The following is a 23,693-nucleotide window of genomic DNA, read 5'->3' on the forward strand; positions in this document are numbered from 1 at the left end:
TTGTAAGTACTACTTGAATGCTTATGATTTAGGTCAGATTTGACTTACTATTCCTACCCTGAGGATAATAAATAATAAGGTTAAAGGTGTAAGGTTCAAAGCACACACCATAAAACACAGTGTTGTTTTACATCTTATAGTGTACTTTTTGCTGCTTGCAGTACATTTGCTGCCCCTGAGCTTCACTTCACTGTTTGAAGAATAAAAAATGATATTTGTTTACAAAGTAAACGTCTCCTGACACACCATCTCTCTGACAGTACAGAAAATTATGAAGACAGTTGCAGCCTTGTCACAAGCATTTCAATACCCAGGGAACCCTGCATAGGCTTTACAAATCAAACAACTTTGGTCAGGGACCGTTCCAATTCATGGTAACCTAAACATAAAAACATTACATGCCTACAAATGCGCACACACTAAGGATAACGGAACATAGATAAATTAGAGAATTTACTCTAGTAGTGACATCTAGTAATGCTTACTACTGTCTTAATGTTAAAACAACAAGCCAGTGCTGTAGCTTATACTTTTTTCCCACTGTTCCACAGCGATCCAGAAAATTAGACTTCCTGTCATTTAGAGAACATACACATACGTATATAGAATTATACACCTAAAATATAGATAAATAAAATTCACACACACAATTTATGGACATATAAAATAATATATAATAGAAACAAACAATTTAACACCAATAGGTGCCTTTAACCTTTTATGGGGAGTCACTATTTCTTAAATTAAACCTCATATTTCATATGCTTTAGACCTTTATATTAAAGCTGAGGAACAATTAAAAAAAGACAGACAATTACCTAGTGACATTCCTTAAATTTATTCAATTTAAACATGCAGCCTTTGAATATAAATTCTTTGCTTTCATTAACCAAAGTAGATAAAATGATGTTAGATTAATATTTCCTTTCTGAAATAAAACACACATCATACACCAAAGATGACCCTGAGATCTGCCAGAGACAGTTTAGTGAATGAGGATCCAGTTCCAGACAAGACTTTCTGAGCCAGCTCCTTCTTCTTCTCCTGTAGAGAAGAGATCTTGTCTTCCACTGTACCGTCACAGACAAACCTGTGGGTAGATGGAACCACATGGCACTATCCACTAACAGATAATATACGCTGTAAAGTACATTTTTAGAATTGTAGAATGACTGTAAATGCAAGACATAATATATTTTTTTTTAGTTAAGCCTCAGGGAGCACACTCATGGACCACCCACAAACTATTCACTGACCGATTATCGGAAAACTGGCAGTTCTGATCTGATTATCTGGCTTCTATGTAATATCTGCCTGTCAGGATGCAGCAGTCTGATTGGAAATGAATGCGTGTTCACAATGTGCCAGGTAGATACAATGAGTGACCTTCAAAGCAAGTCTCATTTTACAAGATTAGTGGAGTCAAATATTTGAAAAAGTGTTTCATTCAATCTAATAACTGCATAACTATGCATAACTTTTCAGTTAACTCAGTGATATAACCAGGCTCCTGACTTTTGGATGGAAATTAAATCTGTTAAAACTTTCCTTCATTTCTTATGTTTTCTGTACAGCCAAACAAAAGCAACACATTGGTCCATTTTTTTTTTTAAATGCTAGGCTATGCCTTATAAACCATTTTCTGCCCCTGACCTGTAGTGGATGGTGTTACATGTTGCTGAAAGATGAACTGTAAGTCAAAAAGTCGGGCTACATGTCACTGTTGTGCAGATTTCTATCAGCTGCTTGCATGACAGAAAACTACTAATTACAATATAACTAGGGTGACCAGATTTCTCGGAGTGGAGTACGGGACAGATACAGAACGCATGCGTATAGAGGGAATGCACGTGACGTCACCGTTGGCCGGAGTGACTGCAGTTACGCCCACAAGTGGCAAAAAGACTGAGCGGCAGCATTGGTTTTCAGTGTGAATGCTGCGGAAAAACACACAAAACGCGTCTAAAACGGGAAAGAGCTTTGAGACTGAATGTACAACTAGATTTGACAAGAAATATGAGGAATATTTTTACAGACTACCTAAAGCTACAGAACAGAGAAGCAAATAGATCGCTACAATTCATAGAAACAACTGGACTCCAGGCAGCGAAAGGTGGATTTGCAGTTATCCTTTTTGTGTCAATATGCTGAATTTAGTGATAAAATCATTATCTATATATTGTATTGTTATATATTGCAGTGACAACTCATCAATCAAATATTTACCACTGTATATTCTGTATAATTTGACATTTTTAAATAAACACTGACAAAAAACTATACAAGTTTTAAGTCTCTAGACGATATGATGATATATATAACATTGATAAGTGATCACCTGGATTTAGACCTGCCTATTTTGTATTTATATAAAGCATTCACAGGCAAATTTGCTGTATGTATTACCCTGGTGTCGAAATCAGGCACATATAAATGTAAGGAAACACTATTCCTGGCTGCATGTTAATATCCATGGATCACTGGATCTTTAGTAAGTTGTAAGGAACACTATATTGAGTCCAATCTTTAGTTTAAACTGATAATCGTTTGTTTTACTTGCGTTTTCGCAGTTTCCCCTATTAAATCCAGTCACGCAGCTGCTCTTCTGCCACTCAGTCCGGCTGAGGGGGCGTGTTCCGGCGGGAAAGTGACGTTAAAGCATTCCCTCTATTAATGCGTCTTACATGCGCTTCATTAGGCACACTAGCACACACACACAAGGTCTCTCCCTCTCTGTCATGCGCGCGCTACACGGTTTGAACGTAACATATATATTCACTTAGCCTTTCGGAAACGAAACCTATTATATATAAAAAAAAATATATATATTAACGATGAAATAAGGGACAAAACAAGATTTTTTCAGAATAAGTCGGGACACTAAAATTAGAGTGGAAATACGGGGCTGTCCCGGGAAAAACGGGACGTCTGGTCACCCTAAATATAACTGTATAATTTCAAATGAACAAAAGCTAAATCAACCCCTCACCTGTGAATTGTAACATCCCGGCATTGTCCCACCCTATAGATCCGATCACAGGCCTGGTCCTCTAGTGCTGGGTTCCTGTGAATGAAGGCCCAGTTTATTTACAAGTCCATCTAGTCTCTTCAGATTCATAAAGAAGTTATTCACCAGTGAGAAGAATGGCACTTTGAAAGCATCTAGGGTTGAGCTAGAGAGATATTTGGAGGAAACGCATAAAGATGCAAAAAGGCATGAGCCACCTATCAATCCACCAGAATACCAAATGGAGGTCTGTGCACCTAAGTGGAAAGAGATAGAGAAGGCTGTGAGAAAGACAAGGGCTTCATCATCTCCAGGGCCTAATTGAGTTCTGTACAGAGTGTACAAGAGTGCTTCAGGAGTTCTACGAATTCTGTGGAAATTGATAAAAGTGGCATAGGAAAAGCAGGTTGTACCTAGAGCATGGCGCCGAGCAGGTGGAGTCTTTATACCCAAAGAAAATGATGCTACAAGCATCAGTCAGTTTCGACCTATTTCACTATTAAACGTCAAAGGTAAGATTTTATCCAGCATTATTGCTCAGAGATTGTCAACCTACCTATTAAAGAATGGATTCATTGACACTTAAAAAAAAACATTCATTGACACTTAAAAAAACAGGCATTCCAGGGTTCTCAGGATGCTTAGAACACATCAATGTTATCTGGCAACGAATTCAATCAGCTAAAAAGGAGAGGAAGGAGCTCCATGTGACATTCCTGGATTTGGCTAATGCATATGGTTCAGTGCCACATGAGCTTCTTTGGGCAGCATTTGATTTTTTCAGGGTACAGATGTCGATATCAAATTTAGTGAAACCTTATTTTGGAGATTTGTAATTTAGTTTCTCAACTCCAGAATTCAGCACTACATGGCAATGCTTAGAGGTTGGAATAATGGCAGGATGCACCATTTCTCCACTGGCTTTTACCATGGCAATGGAAGTAATCATTAGTGCATCAAAATGGGTAGTGGGAGGAGAGCGCTTGGCTTCTGGGATGCGACTACCACCAATCAGAGCATACATGGATGACATGACAACCATTACTACAACAGTAGCCTGCACTAATCGGTTACTGGGTAAGTTAACCAATAACATTGAATGGACACGAATGCAATTTAAGCCCTCTAAATCAAGGAGCATCTCAATAATTAAAGGCAACGTAGTAGATAAATCATTCTTCACTAATGGTGAGGCAATACCAACAGTTTCTGAGAAGCCAGTGAAGAGTCTAGGGAGATGGTACGATGGGGATCTAAAGGACACAGTTCGAGTGGGAGCAGTTAGACGACAACCTGTGCACTACCAGGCAAACTAAAACTCTGGTGCTTTCAGTTTGGTCTACTGCCGAGGTTGCTGTGGCCACTGACTGTGTACGAGGTTTCTTTGATAACAGTGGATAAGCTGGAAGCGTTAATAAATTCATACATCAGGAAATGGTTGGGAGTTCCACGCTGCCTCAGCAGAGTGGGACTTTATAGTAAAGGAGTATTGCAGCTGCCAGTCTCTGCTTTAAACCGAGGAGATTAAGTGTGCCAAGGTCAGACTGGAAATGACCTTTAGTAGAGTCACGCAACAAATGTGTAAGGGAGGCAGCACCTGTGTTAAAAACTGGTAGAAAGTTGTCAGCAAAGAAATCTGTGGAAGAGGCAAAGGCTGCCTTTCAAATTGGTGATATCGTGGGACAGGTACAGCATGGAAGAGGGGGTTTTGGGCTCAGTTTAGCTCCTAAATGGCACAAGGCAGCCCCAGCTCAAAGGAGGAAGCTGGTAGTCAACAAGGTGCGAAAGCAGGAGGAATGGATGAGGTGTATAAAGGCCATTTCCCAGGCCAAGCAGGGAGAGTGGATGAGATGGGAGAGTGTGGAACAACGCAAGATGGGCTGGCAAGACCTTTGGTCAATGGAAGAGAGTAGGATCAGTTTCCTTATCAGGTCAACATATGATGTTCTCCCATCACTGCAGAACCTAAACCTCAGGGTAGGAGAGGATCTCTCTTGTCCTTTGTGTTCATCACCTGCCACATTAAGGTACATTTTGACAGGATGTAAGGTGGCTCTTAGCCAAGGTCGGTTTACTTGGCACCATGACCAAGTACTCCGATGTTTGGCTTTAGCATTGGAAGACAAGCGTAACATGACCAATAAGTTGCCACCTGTTCTAGCAAAACATTACACACAGAAGACAATATTCCTCCGCCCAGGCGAGCAACCACCAAGAAAAGGTATTAAAACCAATTCTCGCCCAGGACAACTGGAAGCTGCTAGGGACTGGAAAATGCTGGCTGATCTTGATCAAGGGATTATTTTTCCACCTGAGATTGCCACCACTAACCTCCAACCAGATATTGTTTTGTGGTCTGGATCAGCACGCATTGTTGAACTGATAGAGTTAACAGTGCCATGGGAGGATGCTGTAGATGAGGCATATGAGAGGAAGAAACTGCAATATGCTCAGCTCGCCACTGAAGCAGAACAGTGAGGATGGAGAGTCCGGGTTTATCCAGTGGAAGTGGGTTGTCGAGGATTTGTGGCACACTATACAACCCGGTTCCTCAGAGACGTCGGATTCAGTGGCCAAGAGTTGCATCGCACAGTAAAGAACTTATCTGAAGCAGCAGAAAGGAGCAGCAACTGGCTGAGGTTGAGACGGAAATATTTTGGCTGGCTGTGTATAGGCCGCTACCCTACGGTTTCAAAGAATTCTTGAAAAACTTGAAGAGTCTGTTGGTTTATTTGTATAGGTTTTATAGTATTTACAGTTATTACATTCCTGTGTATTTTGCGAGAATGAGGATTGGTGTTTGGACAGATATTGTGTTTTGCGGTAGTATGCCATACGGAACCGTTGCCACTGAACCTGCTTTAACGTCGGCAGTGGTGCTAGACAGCCTTAGTCAAACGGGTTGGCGCGTACGGTCGGGTTTGCGGAGAGATTGTGGTTAGGTCACATGTTAACTACGAGGGAGGAGCAACCTCAGCAGCAGGAAGGATGTAAAAGTCAGTAAGCAGGGCCGAGTTGAGTGGGGGACGGAGGGGGGTGACTCTGGGAGGCCAGAGTCACTGTCGAGCCCTCTTGAGGTGTCGTGGGCTAGTCGACGAAACACTGAGGACGGAAGGTGCCCACTTGAAGACCCTAGAGATGTCCCCTACTCCACTCAATCCAGACGGTTTGTCATAGGGGGAACGCACTGTGGTTGCAGCCGTTGTGTTTGCTGACGCGTGTTAACACTAGACAGAAGGAGATTCACATCACCATATGGAAAGAAGCGTAAATGGATGGAGAAGATTAGGTTACTGTAAAGCTACATCTTAGTTCGTGTTTATCTTGTTGGTGCTAATATTCAAGAATTCAAACAAGCAGTTGGAGGTATTCATGTGATCTATTTTTAATGTAAAAATTGACATCAAGCAGCATCGTTAAAAACTTTTGAGGACTTATGAGGCGGCTCACCAATGCATGTCGATGAGGAACAGATGATTCCCTCCAATCAGATTGATCCCCACACCTCCAGCACACAGAGACACCAGCATCACCTGCAATGAGCAGAAGGCTTGTTCATTTCAATGTACACAGCAACTGAGTATACCAGCAGTCATCAAATAAATGTATGTCTTATTAAACCCTCTCAGTATTAAACCCTCTCTTATTGATGCCTCTCAACGTGATCACATGCCTGTGGTCCTTTAGGGTTAGTGTTGAACTCCTCCACTAGGTCCATTCTGCGTTTGGGATTGACAGTGCCATCAATTACCGCAAACGTCAGACCCATTTTCTTCAAGTGAACAGCAACAATGCGCAGCATGCTGGTCCACTGAGACACAATCACACTGCCAATCCAAAATGAACAATCATCAAATGCCAAATGCAAGTAAAAGTCAAAAAGTCAAATTGTCTGACCCTCTAGATTGTAAAAATATTCAGTTCATTCTTTGATAAATTACCAAGACCTTTCCACTACTTCACTATTTTATAAATCATTTTTGGCAGATTTCAATTTGTATGTCAGATACCCATCATTTGAATAAATAAATGTCAATTTTATGTTTATTGTACAAAGGACTGTTATTATGCTGGCTTGCAGGTTTTACTATGCACAGCAGAATAAACTATATACACATTCATAAATTTTTAAGTGTCCAAATGTATATTTACTACATTATTTTAAGTCCCTAAATAAAAACCTAAGTGTTTCTCAAAGGAAGCCACCAAAATAAGAAAAAAAAATATAAGAAATACACAACGTGTCTTAATATTTTATGCAGTTTTATCAAGACATGGAGCCTAGTTTGAATTTGACACAATGATCTAGGTCACAAATATGCAAAGAAAAAAACAATAAATTAAATTGTCAAAAAAAAATTAAATATGTATAATAGATGGTAAGAAATATTTAGCCAGTTACCTACAGCACTGCCATCTAAACTGAAAGTGCAGTTGACATACCTTTTTTGATCTTTCTTTCTAATTTCTTTTAATTCTGTCAGAATGGCTGAAATCTGAAATTAAAAAATTAAAAATATTTTATAATAAAATATAATAGATGCTCATACTGCAGATTGCTGAGACACAGCAAGGTACGGCAAAGGATGTTCACCTTAGTGCTTTCACAAGTGTCCTGGAAGAGCTCAGAGGAGAATCGAGTGCCATTGAGAGAGACGGTGTCTTTAGGGTCAGAGTCTGAAGGCTCAGAGAGAGATAGAGCACACAGCTGCTCTTCTAGAGACAGAGCCACACCATCCCCCTGCAGCTCTGTCTGATCCAGAGTCTGGAAAAACACACATCAGTATGTGAACGAGAGTATTAAGTGTGTGTTAGACAGTGAGGGAACATCACCTTCTTGAGCAGAGACAGGTGGCAGCAGCACTGCCTGAGACGCAGCAGCAGTGACAGGATGTGGATGGTGCTGGAGGCCTGAGGCTGCTGAGAGGAAGACAGCGAGTCCTGCTGAGACATCCCAAACTCCCGTGCAACTGAGACACAGGCACAATCATTACAGGGAAACTATAATAATGGCAATACATCTACATAAAATATAGTTTCTATTGTCCATGTTACAAAAAAGGAAAAGAGAAGATAAATTAGACAAAGTGCCTAACTTTTTCCCCCATTGTATTAACTGTGTGCATACACGCCTCTCCATTATGTGTACAACCAAGCCATTAACAATTCAGCGAGTCAATGGTTAAACCTCATCGTATTCAAACTCCCAATTTTGGAAAATATAACTGAAGCTTAAGACTTCATTAAATTTGAACAACATAATAAACACTTGCTAATACTCAGTCCTTAGCTAAGAGCATGTTATGACAGAGACTGCTTGCCTTTCTCAAAAGGATTACTATTGTCTGCCCTTTTAGTGTTTCCTTCTTCATGTCTTTTGAGATAGTTTTGAAGTGTGGACCTGGGGTGGAAGACAAGCCAATGTCCATATGAGACATCGTGCACGCAAAACATCAAGAAATGTACTGAATATGCATAAAAACCGAGGTTCAGTGACACGGTATACCTGGATTGTGCAAACACAACATCATATACAGCCTGCTCATCTTCAGACAGCTTCAATCTGTGAACCTCGCAGGTCCGATCAGGCAGAGAAACCTAACAAACAAGAGCACAAACATTACAAGATTCCTTCAGGCAACCAATAAATCTGCATAATATTATTAAATCTGCATATATAATATGTTATCATTTGTGATAATGGATCACTTAAGATTTTATAGAAATTACACTCACAAAGAACAATTTCTAGTTGATTAAATAGTCTGAGCATAACTAAAACAAATATCACTACAGAAATTTTCAGGACATTTTAGGATTTTATTAATTTTCAGGTAAGGAAACCACAATTTAAAATGTCCCTAATAAAGCTTTTCAAAGCCTGAGGTTTATATTAATGTCAAGACTATGAAAACTAGACATTGTGTGTGTACCAGTGGTTTTCCAGTAGAGTCCAGCTGGTCTTTGGTCCTGCGAAGCAGCAGTGCTCTGGTGAGGATGTTCAGTCTCTCTCCTCCTCTCTTTGAGCCATTATCCACTTGAGACTTCCACAGCTTAAACTCATCAAAAGGAGAGCATCTCAGAAACCTGCACAGCATGTGCAAAAACAAAAAGAACATGAGAAATTAAATGTTTCAGTAAACAATGAACTCATTTAACATGCAAGTGATGACTTTCTTTTTCTGAAGGTAAGTGAGATCGGATTTCTCTCTGATCATACAAGAGATGGATAGTTATGAAGGTGTAACTGCTAAACTATATCCAGAAACATCTTACTAAATACAAAACACATGTTGATGTCAGGTTTAATTGAATGTTAAAAATGCTCATGCATATATTGTGTTTCATTGTCCAGCATGTTCTGACAGGCAGCAAAAATGTATAGGCATAAGTCCAAAATAAAATGTTTGCTATATATGATTCGTATCCATTTGTTTGTGTAGTCTGAGCAGAAAAAAACATGGCTTTTGGAATTCACCCCATATGTTGTTTGACATCTGATAAAAACTGATGATTTTTTGGAATGTGTTTGTTTTTTGGGAGACCGTTTTGTCCAAAGAGACTAAGCTATACATTTCATTGTGAGGGTCTTTCCCAGGCCCATGTCATCAACTTAAAGGGAAAGTTCGGCGTTTTACAAGTAAAGCCCTGTTTTAAGATAGTTTCTGATGAAATCGAACGGTTAAGATTAAAATTTGGACACATGCTGCTGTCCCGAGAATTTTAGGTTTTTGTGTTAGCACCCCCCCACCTATACAATGGTTTCATAGGTGCCTTGGAACAATCATTCATATAAACGCGTTAAATTTTAGTTTACAAAGACGTGAAACTCACCGAGTGGTCTTTGGTATTCACTGATATGCTCACGCAAAAATCGCTGCAAAAGATGCTTTCCAACAGGTGTTTTACCATTCGTTGTAAAACTGTGGACCTATTTTTCCAACGCCTCACAACCGGACATTCTTCCAAAAACTACGATAAAACCTGTTGTAAAGCATCTTTTGCAGCGATTTTTGCGTGAGCATATGTAGGATCATATTTAATCCTACCATCATTTTATAGCTTCATCTATTGATGCTAAAGCGTATTTATATTACCTTTATATATTTATTCATTTAAACTGCGTAATAATAATTGATGACTAAAATTGTACATGTGTGATTGATAAAGGGTATAATAATTACATAAATAATATCTAAATCATACAAATTTATTATTCTAAATAAGCATCACTAAAAACCAGACCATTTTGTCTTTAAAAATCATTTGCTATGTAGTGACCTTTAATTTGGAGTAGAAACAGGTGGAGTGACTTTATTGCATCAGACATGTGTCACTTTGCTCACAGCTTGCAACCTCTTACCTAGAACATAACCTGCCCCGGCCCAGGTTAGCCGTGGAGCGTAAGTTACTATGGCGATGAACACTGCTAAAAGCCAAACCACTTTCATGGTCCCTAAAACCCAGGGTTGACGCAAACTAAACTGAAACATAGCTGGCTAGCCACCTAAACCGGCTTCATGGTATAGGCCCCAGGCCAGGAGATAATTGTGTTTTTAGTTCACTCTTGTGTCCGGATAAGGTTAAGAGCTGGATGGCTCACAGTCTGGTTCTGACAGACAGAGATTATGAGTTAGGCACTTAGGCACATAAACTCATGCTCTGCCCAAAATCATTCACTAATTCTCCATTTACTACATAGTCAATGACTATCATTCAAATGCCTCATTTATTAATTCAATGTCAAATCCTCCATATGAGGAAAGATCAAAAATGTGAAAAATATGTGTATTCAGACACAGCTGTAAACACTGTTGAGCACGGTGTGTGGCCTTACATGCATGTTGTGTCCTGAACTATGGAAAAATCTACTTAAAATCAGATATGAAAGATCAGATTGAGGTGCACTATATTCCTCAGCACGAAAAATAGAGTAATGTATAGCTTTGTTTTTTGGGAGACAGTTTTATCCAAAGAGATTAACACATTTCCAAAGTTCTGATTTGATCAGATTTCAAAAAACATATGGGGTAAATATCAAAAGCATAGATTTCAAAATACATAGAATTCAGATATGCCAAACAAATGTTTTGTTGCCACCTTATGTCTACATATTTTTGATGCATGTCTGAACAAAGTCCTTGGATATGTCTTGAAATGTAGCAAGAAAGAGCCAAAACTGATCGTACTTGAGTAGTGAATACATATCCAGCAGATTGTTCTGAATAGGGGTTCCAGTGACAGCCCAGCGGGATCGGGCCCGCAGTTTACACACCGCCATGGACGTCTGGACCTTAGGGTTCTTAATGTTGTGAGCCTCATCGAGAATCACACGTGCCCAGGCAACACGTAAAAGAGGCGGCAGGTCTGAGGCCTACAATCAGAAGAAATAGCTACTTAAAGCAACTTTTGGTACTGGTAAAACAACAACTAACAAGTCCTGGCCCTCAAACATCTCAGCCAATCTAATGAATTATTCAAATGTTGTGGTCTCTATTCATACCACATGATCAGAGTCCCGAGAGGGTTTATCCGCATCCTCCTTCTGCACAGGGATCTCCTTAGAGACCAGACTGTACGTAGTGATCACCACATCATGCTCAGCAAGGCTGGTGGAGACACAGAATGTCAAAACAGGAAGAGAGATTAAGATGAAGAACGAGCAAAAGCAAAATGTGAGACTAAAAAAGACAACAGCAAATAGAACTTATGAGAGCGGATTGAGGCTGATTGCACAGTGACCAAAAAAGTATTTGGACACTTAAAAATGTATAAATGTTGTTTGAGACAAAAAGAAAATCAAATAACCAATACCAGTAACCCAGTGGGATTTATTTTTAAATAAATGTAGTAAAAACCGGAGGGGAGCAGACTTCAACAACTGTGCATTTTGTGGATCTATTGAGTAAATAATTGTCACATGGTTTGATATTTTGTATTTCATGTAATAGCAACTTACATGTTTGTGCAACTGAAGTGTCCAAGTCATTTCTGGCACTACTGAATGTGTATGCATGTGAGTTTTATCATGGAATATGTATGATTTGCTAAATGTTTCACAGATATATGTGTATATGATCCTTCTGCTGTTGGTGTGTATGTAAGTGCGTGGCCTACATGCTTGAACTCCTCTGTCGGTTGGGGCCATGGTACAAATACACACTGAGGCGACTACTCTTTACACGCTTGTCAATCTCGTTCTTCCAGTGATGCACCAGAGAAGCAGGGCAGATGATTAACGTCCCCTGAGAAGCCACTATAGTGGAATCTGAGGATGGCAATTATGATACATACAATTCTGCATCTGTTAGAGTACACAACCGCTTTGAGAATTGCAGGCATGGCAGAAAGCCCTAATCAAATTAAACACACACACACACACACACACACACACACACACACACACACACACACACACACACACACACACACACACACACACACACTAAACATCTAAGGGTTTGAGCTATTAATGATTGATGGATACCATTTTTAGAGATCCATTCCTCCAGTTTTTCATCCTTCTTCTTCTGAGACAGAATGAGGGAGATCATTGTGAGGGTCTTTCCCAGGCCCATGTCATCAGCTTAAAAAAATAAAACAATAATAATAATAACAGCAAAATTAACAAGTTTAATGAAACCTTTTCGCAGACTGTGTTGACATTTCCACAACTATTAACATCATAAATCTAGCTATGTTTTTTTTTTTAAATAATGTACACATTGGTAACACTATCATTTGTGTTATACATTACATTGGTGTTGAAATACAAAAAAGCTGAGGGAGTGACAGTAAATTCTCTCTTTTTTTCTGGCTGATATTATTCATATCTCTAAATTTATTTATTTTTTGCCACTTTGAGAAAGTTATTGAAACATTGTCATGGATATCTTGTGCTACTGGAGGAAATTGGAAAAGAAAAATCATATTTACTCCAACCTCTAAGAACCATGGAAATGTGAGAAGGGTCCATAGACTTAATTTCATGGTGAAAATATGCCTTTATGCCGACTGTAAACAGAACTGGCTGTAGTTTAATATTAGGCTTCAAGAGTTTTCCTGCACTATGATAGATTATTGCTCAGCTCTCCAGAATACTGGTTTGTTATTGGTCAATCGCATCACTCCATGGTCAAACACCACTAAAACTCAGGCAACCCTTTTGCTACATAGCTTCGGTTGTTATATTTCTTATATAAGCTGTTATTTTATTTTCACATAATTTTTTATGTTTTATGTTTAATTTTTTAACTAAAATCAATATTTAGTGACAATTTCTACTCATTTATTTGACATATAATATGTATATGATGCCTCTGGGCTTGATATATATATATATAAAAAAAACATCCTATCACTTTATATACAAATACACAATATATACACATATACAAATTTATCTCCCTCTGAAACCAGGAGATAATTGTGTTTTTAATGAACTCAGTGTGTTCAGATAAGGTTAAGAGCTGGATGGCTCACAGTTAAATCAGGGAAAAACAGAGATTGACTTATTTAGGTGTGTGGTCATCCTATCTTCACGATCAAGTAAGCAATCTGGGGGTTATGTTTGTATTGTAATATTCTTTATGTGGGGTCCTATCAGGCCTCTATTTCACGCTTGCAGTTAGTTATGAGTAATCATATGTCTGCTATTTTGGCCTCACTCGGGTGGCTGCTGGTGGAGCTCAGGATAAAATACAAGGTCCTGCTGTGTGTTTTTAAAGCAGTTCATGGAATGGCTCCTGCATTTGTTTCTGAGCTCACCACTCTTTGCCAAACATCTAGATCGCTGACATCAACAAACAAACTTATTATTTCACGGATGCATCTAAACCTTAAAGGGGATCATTTTTTCCATTGTGGTTCTGAGGCTCGCATCTGCCAATAGTTTTAAAGTTTTTGTAAAAATTCTCTTTTTTCTTTTTCTTTTAAGGAGTAGGGCAAGTGTGTGTGTGTGTGTGTTTTTAAAGGGATAGTTCACCCACAAATGAAAATTCTCTCTTCATTTACTCATCCTCATGCCATCCCTGACGTATGACTTTCTTTCTTCAGTCCATCTCGTGAACGCTCGTGTGACAGTACACTGGAAGCATTGATTTATAGTTCAAAAAGTTAAATTTTTTAATTTTCTTACACACACCTATCGATCGCCGGGAACAATCGCGCTCGACCTCGGACCGCAGCAAACGAGCCCAGTGTAAAAAGCATCACGAAAGCTGTCGCATTAACAGGTAGGCTATGCAAGACAGTGGTTGAATCTGCGAAATTATTCTTTTTTTTTTTATTAATGTCAGTAATGTTTTGCTCTTGCTCTTGGTCTTCTACTAGTGCTAACAACTTGTACAACATATCTACGTTCTTAGAATTAGCTGCTTGTCTAATCAAATTATTGTACTCTCGATCAGATCTAATACCAATAACTAAATGTTCTGTTGTTGGCACACTTTGTAGACAAAGTGGTATGAAAAACAACCCTGGTTAGAGTATTCTCCTGATAAAGTCTAAAATGTAATAACTTAATAATTTGTGTTAACAAGCAACCACCCCCTTAGTGCCCCCTTTTTTGGTTTAGGCCACTGCCCCTCAAAATGTCTGTGCACGGCCCTGTACATCGGGATAGCATGAGGGTGAGTAAATTATAAGAGAATTTTCATTTTTGGGTGAACTGTCCCTTTAACTGATACCATCGATGGTTCATCTTGTTGTTTTATTGTATTTTTTTTGTGTTTGTAGAATTTGGGTCTACATGTGCAGTTGTAAAATGCTTTATTCACTAATTTAATTTAATTTATTTATATTAATGTAATGTTAAAAAACTCTGACAGCGTGATGCAAGATCCTTTTGCATCACATTGGGATCCTGATCATCTTCTCAGGGCTTATTTTCCAATAATGACTGGCTGAATAAATAAAATAAAAATACACTAAAATACATGTTGAATTGAAACATCAATAATTATCATAATCAAAGAGCACTGAGTATTACCCAAAATTCCTCCGCAGGGTTTCTGTGTCTCTCTCCACAGCAGCCAGGCCAGAGCTCTCCTCTGATGGGGCAACAGCTCCACCTTGTGAAGATCAACAGGACAAAGTCATGGTTTAATCATGCTTTTATTTTAAAAAAATTGGATAGTACATACTTTACGAAGACACAAATACTCATAGTAACTGAGGTAATTAACCAAGTACAAGATCAAGATTTTGATTTGGTTTCCTCCAAAGCGAAAAACTTTACATTTTATAAGTGCATATCTGCTACAATTGAAAAAAGAAAAAGAATTGTGCCAATGTTTAAGAGTACAGTATTAATAGATTAAAAAAACACAAAACAATAAGTTTTATTTCATTAGGTCTTTAATATCTCTTTATGGAAATAGCTGTATAATTACATTTCTGTAAATTAGACTATGATGGTATTATGGTGCGTTAAGTCACCCTTTTTATACAGTTTAAAAATAAATAATGAATGGGATACAAAGAATACCGATTTATAGTCTGAACTGACTTGCCTTGATTCCTTTGGGATCCTGTACCTCCGTGTCTTCTGTAGGGCAGGACTCCAGTGAGTCGTGCAGATGGTCGATGACCTCAGTGGTGGCGTTGCGGACAGCCAGCAGTCTGTTCTCAGTCATCCTGCCACCATAGAAAGCCTGGCTCTGAGGATTTACTGAAGAGACAACCGGCCAAATCAGTACATCAATACACTTACTAATGAAATGGGCACAGAAAACACCAATTTACAAGAGAAGAATGAGATGAAACACTATACCTCCGTACATCTGGGTGTAGCCTTGGCTCAGGTTCAGGCCCAGCGAGACACCAGAGGATCCTTTCAGCATGGGAGCTGGAGCTGTTGGCAGGAGGATGGTGCCTCCAGGACGACTGAATGGATTGGACAGGCTGTGTGTGGGCTTATGTTCTGCCCCTGCTCTGTCTTTATCTTGAGACTCTACATTCAAATAATTAGATGAATTCATTTATATTTCAACAGTTTTTCCACGGTATGTGGGTATTAAGTTTATAAAGCTAAATTATTATTAATGCATATTAAACATCATTCCATTTTTGTCCACCAAATTATATTTTAAAACTTGAACTAACCTTTAGTTGTTATAAAAATAAAAAAATAAAAATAAATAAATAAAAGAGTCAAATTATCTGACCATTTAAGAGACCTTGACACATAGTCATGAGGGTCTAGGGGTCTTCTCTATGATATTTCCTGATTTCCCCCCTGTGTTACTTATAACACATGATTTTGCGAAGGCAAAAAAGTTTTTCAAATATTGACAAATGACGCCATAAATCAGTTTTGGTCAAATAGATCTTGTGTCTAAGAAATAAAAATAAAAGATAATGCCAAATCATTTTAATTTTTATGTAAATTTAATGTCATTCCTATATTGAGGCTTTTTCATGTATTATCATGTTCGGACAGTTGTATCACGCTCACATTTACACTTCCGTTTAAAGATTGAGGTCTGTACGATTTTTAAAATGTTTTTGAAAGAAGTCTCTCATGGTCACTAAGGCTACATTTATTTGATCTAAAACATAGTAAAAGCAGTAATTTTGTAAATATTATTATTATTTAAAATAACTGTTTTCTATTTTAATAGATTTTATGTAATGTATTCCTGTGAGGCAAAGCTGAATTTTCAGCATCATCACTCTAATCATTCTAATATGCTGATTTGGTTCTAAAAGCTACAATATGTAAGATTTTTGTAATAAAATATCCAAAAATCACTTGCACAGTGGGATATATTTCCTCCGGTTGTGTACTTTACAATAAAGTTACTGCTAGTCTCATACAGACAAACAAACACATCAACTTCCAACACACTCAAATGCAGTTTAGTTTGATAGTGCAGACCAAGTGAAACAGCGCTGTGTTACCTCACAAGTTTCATTCGTCTGATAAACTGACCTGTGTGAGAATTAATTCAGCACTTGCGGGGAGTTTGGTAGAGTGAAATGTCCTTATTGTTATGGTAAAAAAACATCAATGTATTCACTCATCCATAAACATTATTAGATCCATCAGCATGACGAAGTTCCATAATTCTGCTTATGTGTAATCAATATACACCTTTGTTATTGTAAGAGGTTAGCGACCCCTAGCAGCGAAAAAATTACATACTGTAGCTTTAAGAAACATTTATTATTATAATCAATGTTAAAAACAGTTGCAGCTTAATATTTTTGTGGAAACTGTAATATTTTTTTTTAGGTTTCTTGGTTGAATAGATTAAAGATTAAAAGGAACTTATTTTAAACAGAAAGGTTTTGTAACATTTAGGCCCGGTTTCACAGACAGGGTTAGGTTAGGGTTAGGATTAGGCCTTAGTTCAATTAGGGCATTTGAGTAATTTTTATAAACATGTCTTAGAAAAAAATATTACTGGTGTGCATCTTGAGATAAAACAATTGCACTGACATATTCTAAGATGTCTCAGTGCAAGTTTCTTTCAGTTAAAACAGCTCAAACATGCATTTTAGTCTGGGACTAGCTTACTGTAAGCCTTGTCTGTTTAACCGGGGAAAAATGTCTTTACTGTCACTTTTGATTATTTTGATAAATTCGTGCTGAACAAAAGTTTCTTTTTTTAAAAATATTATTCCTGATACCAAACTTTTGAACGGTAGTTCATTACACCCCTAAAAAATACCAAAATAAATTTAAATTTAAATTAAAAACATGCTCATTATAGCAGAGGCACATTCAATTCACATATGAATAGCATCAGTTTTACCAGACAGAGAAGCTGTGGTCAGGCTCAGAGACTCCAGGGCCTCTTCCAGCTCCTTCACCTGACTCTTCAAACGCTCTCCTTTATCTGGCAGAGCAGATACATTCACCACTGAAAGAGTGGCCTGAGAAAACATGAAGCACAAAGCATAATTTTTTTCCCTTTGTTGAAGCAACATAAGTTGAATCGATTTTTTATTATTTCACACTATTATTGTAACTATCACAGAACACTAACTGTATTTAAGAAAAAAAGCAACAAATAGTGAGTAACCTTCTTCTGCTTCAGCTGGACTGTGAGATGGTTGTGGAGGTCCTCAGACTGACCCTGGACTTTAGAGGCAGGCTGGAACCCAGGGTAAGAGGTGAGTGTTTTCTGAACAGGTGCAGCCGGAGTCGGAGCACTCTGCTGGGTGGGAGGCTGTACCGACACCAGCTGAACATCATCATCCTCATCACTCCACTCACCGAACCGCGCTATGCCCTTCTGGTCCTTCTCCTGACTCTGGTTTGGTACTGTCTTCTGAACATTGAGTGCTGAGGGCTCTTCAGAAACTGGCACATCCCGTAATGTGGATGGTGACTGGCTCTTGCTCTCCAGGCTTTGTATTTTATCTGTAACTGATTTTGAGTTAGAAGTGCTTTGCTTGTTTGAGCAGTCATCCTTTGTTTTATTCTCTACTGAAGGTTTCTTATCATGTCCAGATGAGCTTTTTGAAGGGCTTTGTGCAGAGCTGCCTGTTTTTTTTGTAGGCTTCTGCGGGACTTTGATGCCGGTCTCAGATTCACCCGGTCCTTGAACACTTTCCTTCACAGGGTTTGGACTCTCAGGGCACGTCTCGTCCTCAGCTGTGCTCCTCGGTCTCTCATCATCAGACACTCTCTTCTTTATCTTCATCCCAGCGGGAAGCTTCCTGTTCCTCCAGGACTCTGAACCTCCAGAGTCTTTCCCCTCTCTGTCCAAGACACTTTGACCAACCGGGCCATTCTTATTATTCCCTTCTATCTCTGTTGTCTTGAAACGGCCTTCTTTAGTTTTAGCACTGCCATGATCTTCACCGTTCACATGTTTATTTTCACCTTTAACCTCTCCTCTATCCTTTTCAGCATCTGGATCCCTCCTGTGTTCTGAAGATTTGTCTTGTTTTGTCTTGACTTTGAAAGGGTTCCTGACTGGAGTGAGGCTGGAGGATTGAAGATCTTTGTCAGACAAATCAGTCCGTCTCTCAGGGTCTTTCTGCAAGAAGGTTGTAAAACAACTGAATTGTGGCAAGAAATATATTCATAAACTCTTAAGACTGATTTACTTTTACAGTATATCGTGGACACAAAAATATGTTAAAAAAAATTCACCTCCCTCCACGGAACACACCCACACCACTTCTGTCCCTCAGTTTTTCCAAGCATACAGCGATAAAACAACCTGATTATGAAAGAAATAAAGTATTAATGGTATGGATTCATAATCCTTCCCTCTCTTCCTTTCACTGTTATATTACAAATATTGTTTGGAGATTTGAAAAACATGACCAAAACAAAAGAACGAGTCTCCATGTGTTCAGAGAAGAGTTGTCGTGGATTTATGACTAGACAAACCTATAACACTTGCATATGAATTAAGGAGATTGAGTCTCTTTTATCTCCAAGTAACCACATTCATGTAGTGGAACAGAACTCCTAGTATGAAACATTTATAGAATTATCAGAATTGTAGAAATAATACCAACTGAGTTTGCATATGATTTCAATAACTATTTTAATTTGTCATTGCTGTATCCTCTCAATTGACCAAACCAAGTTCTTCATTGTTCATATTTGTTTCTACTGGATCTGTCCCCCCCCCCCCCCCCAACACTTCATATTTTCAGTCTCACAGTAGGTATATAGTAGATAGGCATAAAGCATAACCCTTACTTGTATTTGTCCTGTTTTTCATTGTAAATGAGTGTTTGAAGTTCAACCATGGAGTCTTCATGCTGAAGGCAGTGAGATGGGGGGATCCTGAAGAACATACATGATATCATCAGAGCAGGGTAACACACTGACCCATACACATGAGAAATAAAACCACTTATTCCCATGTGAATGTGTCCATGGATAAAGGGGGGGGGGGGGGGGGGGGGGGGGAATAAAATGATGCTGACATTATTATAGGCTAATGCATATAAAGGTGTGTACACACTCTGTGGGCAGTGAAAAGTTGCAGGGCGTTGCATCACGCGCAGTGCAAACATAGAAACTTTTGCCTTTATTCGGTCCTTCCTTTACACCAGTCTTCAACAAACATGTACTGCCTGAATAACAAAAATAGAATTAGCATTTTTTTCAAAATACATTTTTTTTATTCGCATCCATGCATCCTTGTCTGTAGCTAAAGCTTGTGAACACATAACGTTACTGCTTGCTTACAGAGTAAAACTGTTCAACAAGAATCTTTACACTGATACACGGGCAAATTTACGTTACTCACCGTGTGTTTCACACAGAACTCTTTCCATCTTCTTATGACAGCGGCTTATTTCATTCACTCACCGGCTTCACTTGCACTAGTATGAACACAAACTGCCGCCGCTGTCGCGGTTTTGATGACGTAATCTGTAATGTAGCCAATACATGCATTACTGAAAAGACCAAAATAATGTAATTAAATTTGCACATCAGTAACAAAATTTGTAGTCGCTTTCGTATTTTTTGCAGAAGCTTTGTTTACTATGGTACATTTTGTAGGGCATATTGCCCTATCGACTAAACAAATAAATGCCAAATGTAATGTCTTCAGATATTCCAGCAGGTGGAGTCATGTGCACATGAATGGAAGTGTGATGGGTCGAGTTGGTGTTTTGAATATGATTATGTTTAGGATGAGCTATTGTCTGTCACTGTGCTGCTCACACATACTAGGTAGGCCTACTATAGTTCCCTACTAACAGCAGAAGAAAATCATAAATTTGATCTCCGTGAATATGCATTTGGATTTGATAACCTAATGATTTCCATATAAAGTCCTACGAATAGCCCTATAATCCATCCATGACACATACCTCATATTGAGATATACAGGTATGCCTCACATTTTAACATAGTCTGGGCTAATAAAGTACCATTAGTTCTGCGTCTTCACCAGAAACGTTTTGTTATGGGCAGTTTTCTCCTGTGAATTGAAATCACCTTCAGATACTGCTTCACAAGTTTTCACCACCCCAAAGAAATATCTTCAAATAATCTTCGTCCAGCTTTCTTCAGGACACCTTTACACATAGAGGTTCTTCTATTAACCTACACTTCTATACTTTTTATTCCTAATATTTTTTTTTTAAAAATTGCTCAAACTTCTTTTTATTTATTTCACTGTATGGAAAATCTTGAAAGAATTTGTTTTAATAATTGGAAAGTATTCCATACCAGCCACTATGAGCTTTTCATTTTCATTATTTTTCTTAAAATGTACAGCTTTATTGCTTGTGTAGCCTACTATATGCTAAATTAATGAATGCACCAAATTATTCCACTTCCATCTCTAGCTATTAAAAATGTAATAAATATAAAATAAAAATAAATAAAAATACACAAATGAAGAGGCTTTATTTGTGTTATGACAGACTATAAAACTTTTTAGGCAGTTCATTCTAGTTCATTAGAACATTAGTGCAGTTATCTTTGTGTCCTCCAAACAACATTTGTATTTTCCAAGCCAGCATTTTTCTTTATTATGTATAAACAATAAAGCTGAAGTCTCATTCTCAGGAGTGTGTAACCGCCTCAAAGGCACATGCTGACAATACAAATTTAAGCATCTGCTCAGCTTACACTTCGTCTGAAGTTTCTCCTATCCAGGCAGGTAGCTACCATCTCTGCCTGCTCTACGAAGAAAGAATTAATGAATTATTTGAAATGCCATCTGGAGCAGCAATATTTCTCATCGTCATGAAAAGGACAAAAGAGGACGAGTACTACTCATCTCAAGGATGAGTGAAAACCCATCAGTATGCAGTACTGCTAAAGCCAGAGAGAGAGAGAGAGAGAGAGAGAGTGGCATTTAGAATATTTTTAAGTGTGATTATATAAAATGTTTTGACTTTTTTCTGTGCTTTTATACCAGGTAGAAAACTGTCAGAGTACCACTGACAGCAACTAAATACTGACCTTAGTGACCGTATGTATCCATGGGTAACACAAACACAAACACAAACAGAGAACTCTCTCTGTGTACCGAAACTGGTGGTGATGACACAGTGACGAAATTGTTGTATTTAGGCAGACAGTCTGTTTGTGCTTCACTTTGGGAGTCATCTGCTCCTTGAAAGACCAGGAAAATGACAAGCTAGTTAGCTCACAGCTAGTGCTGGGCGACCATGAGTGCTAGCACAACAACAGCTGACTCCTTAAATCCAAACACATCCCCTAAAGTTTGAGCTGGTCACAGAGCGTTTGACTTAACTTAGCTGAGTGTAGCTATGTTATTCAGTGAATTATTGATTATGTGGGATTGCAGCTATACTGTAGCCCTACCCATAATGCTACGGGTGCTCAGAGAGAGTGAAACAAATTCAAGCTTCCATGTCTAACCGTGACAGTGAGAACCCCCTCACCACCACATCCACATAACATCACCTGCGGCCGCTCAGAGTGTGAGGTAACACGTTTATTAAGAATGTGATCTGCTCGTGAGTGGAGACAGCAGCGTCAGTGAGGGATAATCCTGTTAGGGAGAGTGGCAAGTGCTCTCAGCTTCTCTACGCTTAGCTTCTCACTCATTCCTTCCCCGAGGTGCTACAGCCCTGAAGGAGGACAGGGCTGAAGTGAATTGTTGGCTTTGACTCTGGGGAGCGTGTGAGAGACAGGAGAAAAAGAGTGTATAAATCAGAATATTAAAGCATTATATTTCCTTAAAACAGAAGCCACCCAAGCTCCAGGCATATTTCTCTATACGGTGTATTATTATGTTATCTAAACATTTCACACTTTTTACTGATTTTTACATGTTGTCCCACTTTGCTGCACTTTTCCTCATTTCCATATCTGATTTCACACCTCTCGGTTTTGCCGTTAAGTAGGCCTATTGCAATCGTCATTCTCTGTTATCACCTCATGAAAAGAAAATGTAATGATGTAAACTTGTTTTATGTGTGTTGGGTATTGCTGAATAACAAAAAAGATCTTTTGATATTGTTGCTGAACTTTCTACAAAGCATTTTGTATAATCATAGCCTTGCTTATGCCCTTGTGTTTGTTTTAACTCTTGTTAGTTAACTCTTTTTTAGCTAAACAGAATTAACTAGATTAATTTAACAAAATTGAAATAATTCTAATGATTTGCATCGACTGAAAATACTCGACAATATGACAAAAGACTACATTTTTAGAAAATATGAGTGATGTTCACATATGAAAAATGTATCTCCGAAGAGTCCATCTCTTTCTTATGCAACATAAGTCAATGGGATTTGATCTGTGTGGGAATTGTATCATCCACCAAATGAAAAAAAAAAAACTACAGTGTATAACTTAAAACAATATTACCACATCTCTCTTATGGAGACAAACAAAAGCGAAACTCCTAAGATATACACTGTTAAATGTTTCTGTTAATTTACACCCAAATTTCAACATGATTAACCTGTTATTTTTAATAACTGCGCCTTACTGTTAATTTTAGGAAATATATGTTAAATAACACCTCATTTTTGTTATTTAACACCTCATTGTTAAATAACACCTCATTTTTGTTATTTAACAGCAAAATCGAAAATTCAAGCAATGTCGGATATAAGGTTAGCCTACGATGGTCAACTTTCATGCTTATTATAAAAAAGTTATTATTTATAAGTGGCGAAGTTAGCAATTGCATTTCGTTTTTTTAGGTTGCTAAACAACGGCTGATTCAATCAGTAGCCTAGTCGACGGTGCAATCCAACAAAATATAGTACATGC

General features: G+C 38.3%; 1 protein-coding gene across 1 annotated transcript; it reads right to left on the reverse strand.

The window, feature by feature from the left end:
* Nucleotides 1-822: 822 nt before the first annotated feature.
* On the reverse strand, nucleotides 823-20,509 carry ttf2 (transcription termination factor, RNA polymerase II). Its single transcript, XM_077216173.1, has 23 exons — nucleotides 20,233-20,509; nucleotides 19,945-20,056; nucleotides 19,677-19,763; nucleotides 19,116-19,185; nucleotides 18,037-18,999; nucleotides 17,767-17,887; nucleotides 15,780-15,959; nucleotides 15,520-15,677; nucleotides 14,997-15,078; nucleotides 12,495-12,593; nucleotides 12,125-12,275; nucleotides 11,511-11,616; nucleotides 11,197-11,381; nucleotides 8,941-9,094; nucleotides 8,514-8,605; nucleotides 8,329-8,408; nucleotides 7,841-7,977; nucleotides 7,602-7,772; nucleotides 7,451-7,503; nucleotides 6,681-6,834; nucleotides 6,458-6,540; nucleotides 2,990-3,064; nucleotides 823-1,090 (listed from the first exon to the last, which is right to left on the reverse strand). Exons 1-23 carry the CDS (start codon nucleotides 20,258-20,260, stop codon nucleotides 946-948), a joined length of 3,486 nt encoding a protein of 1,161 aa, XP_077072288.1. The 5' UTR covers nucleotides 20,261-20,509; the 3' UTR covers nucleotides 823-945.
* Nucleotides 20,510-23,693: the final 3,184 nt, after the last annotated feature.

Source organism: Siphateles boraxobius, unplaced genomic scaffold (assembly GCF_051911475.1).
Source record: "Siphateles boraxobius isolate OS27281-9 unplaced genomic scaffold, OSU_SipBor_1 7, whole genome shotgun sequence".
Taxonomy (NCBI): Eukaryota; Metazoa; Chordata; class Actinopteri; order Cypriniformes; family Leuciscidae; genus Siphateles; species Siphateles boraxobius.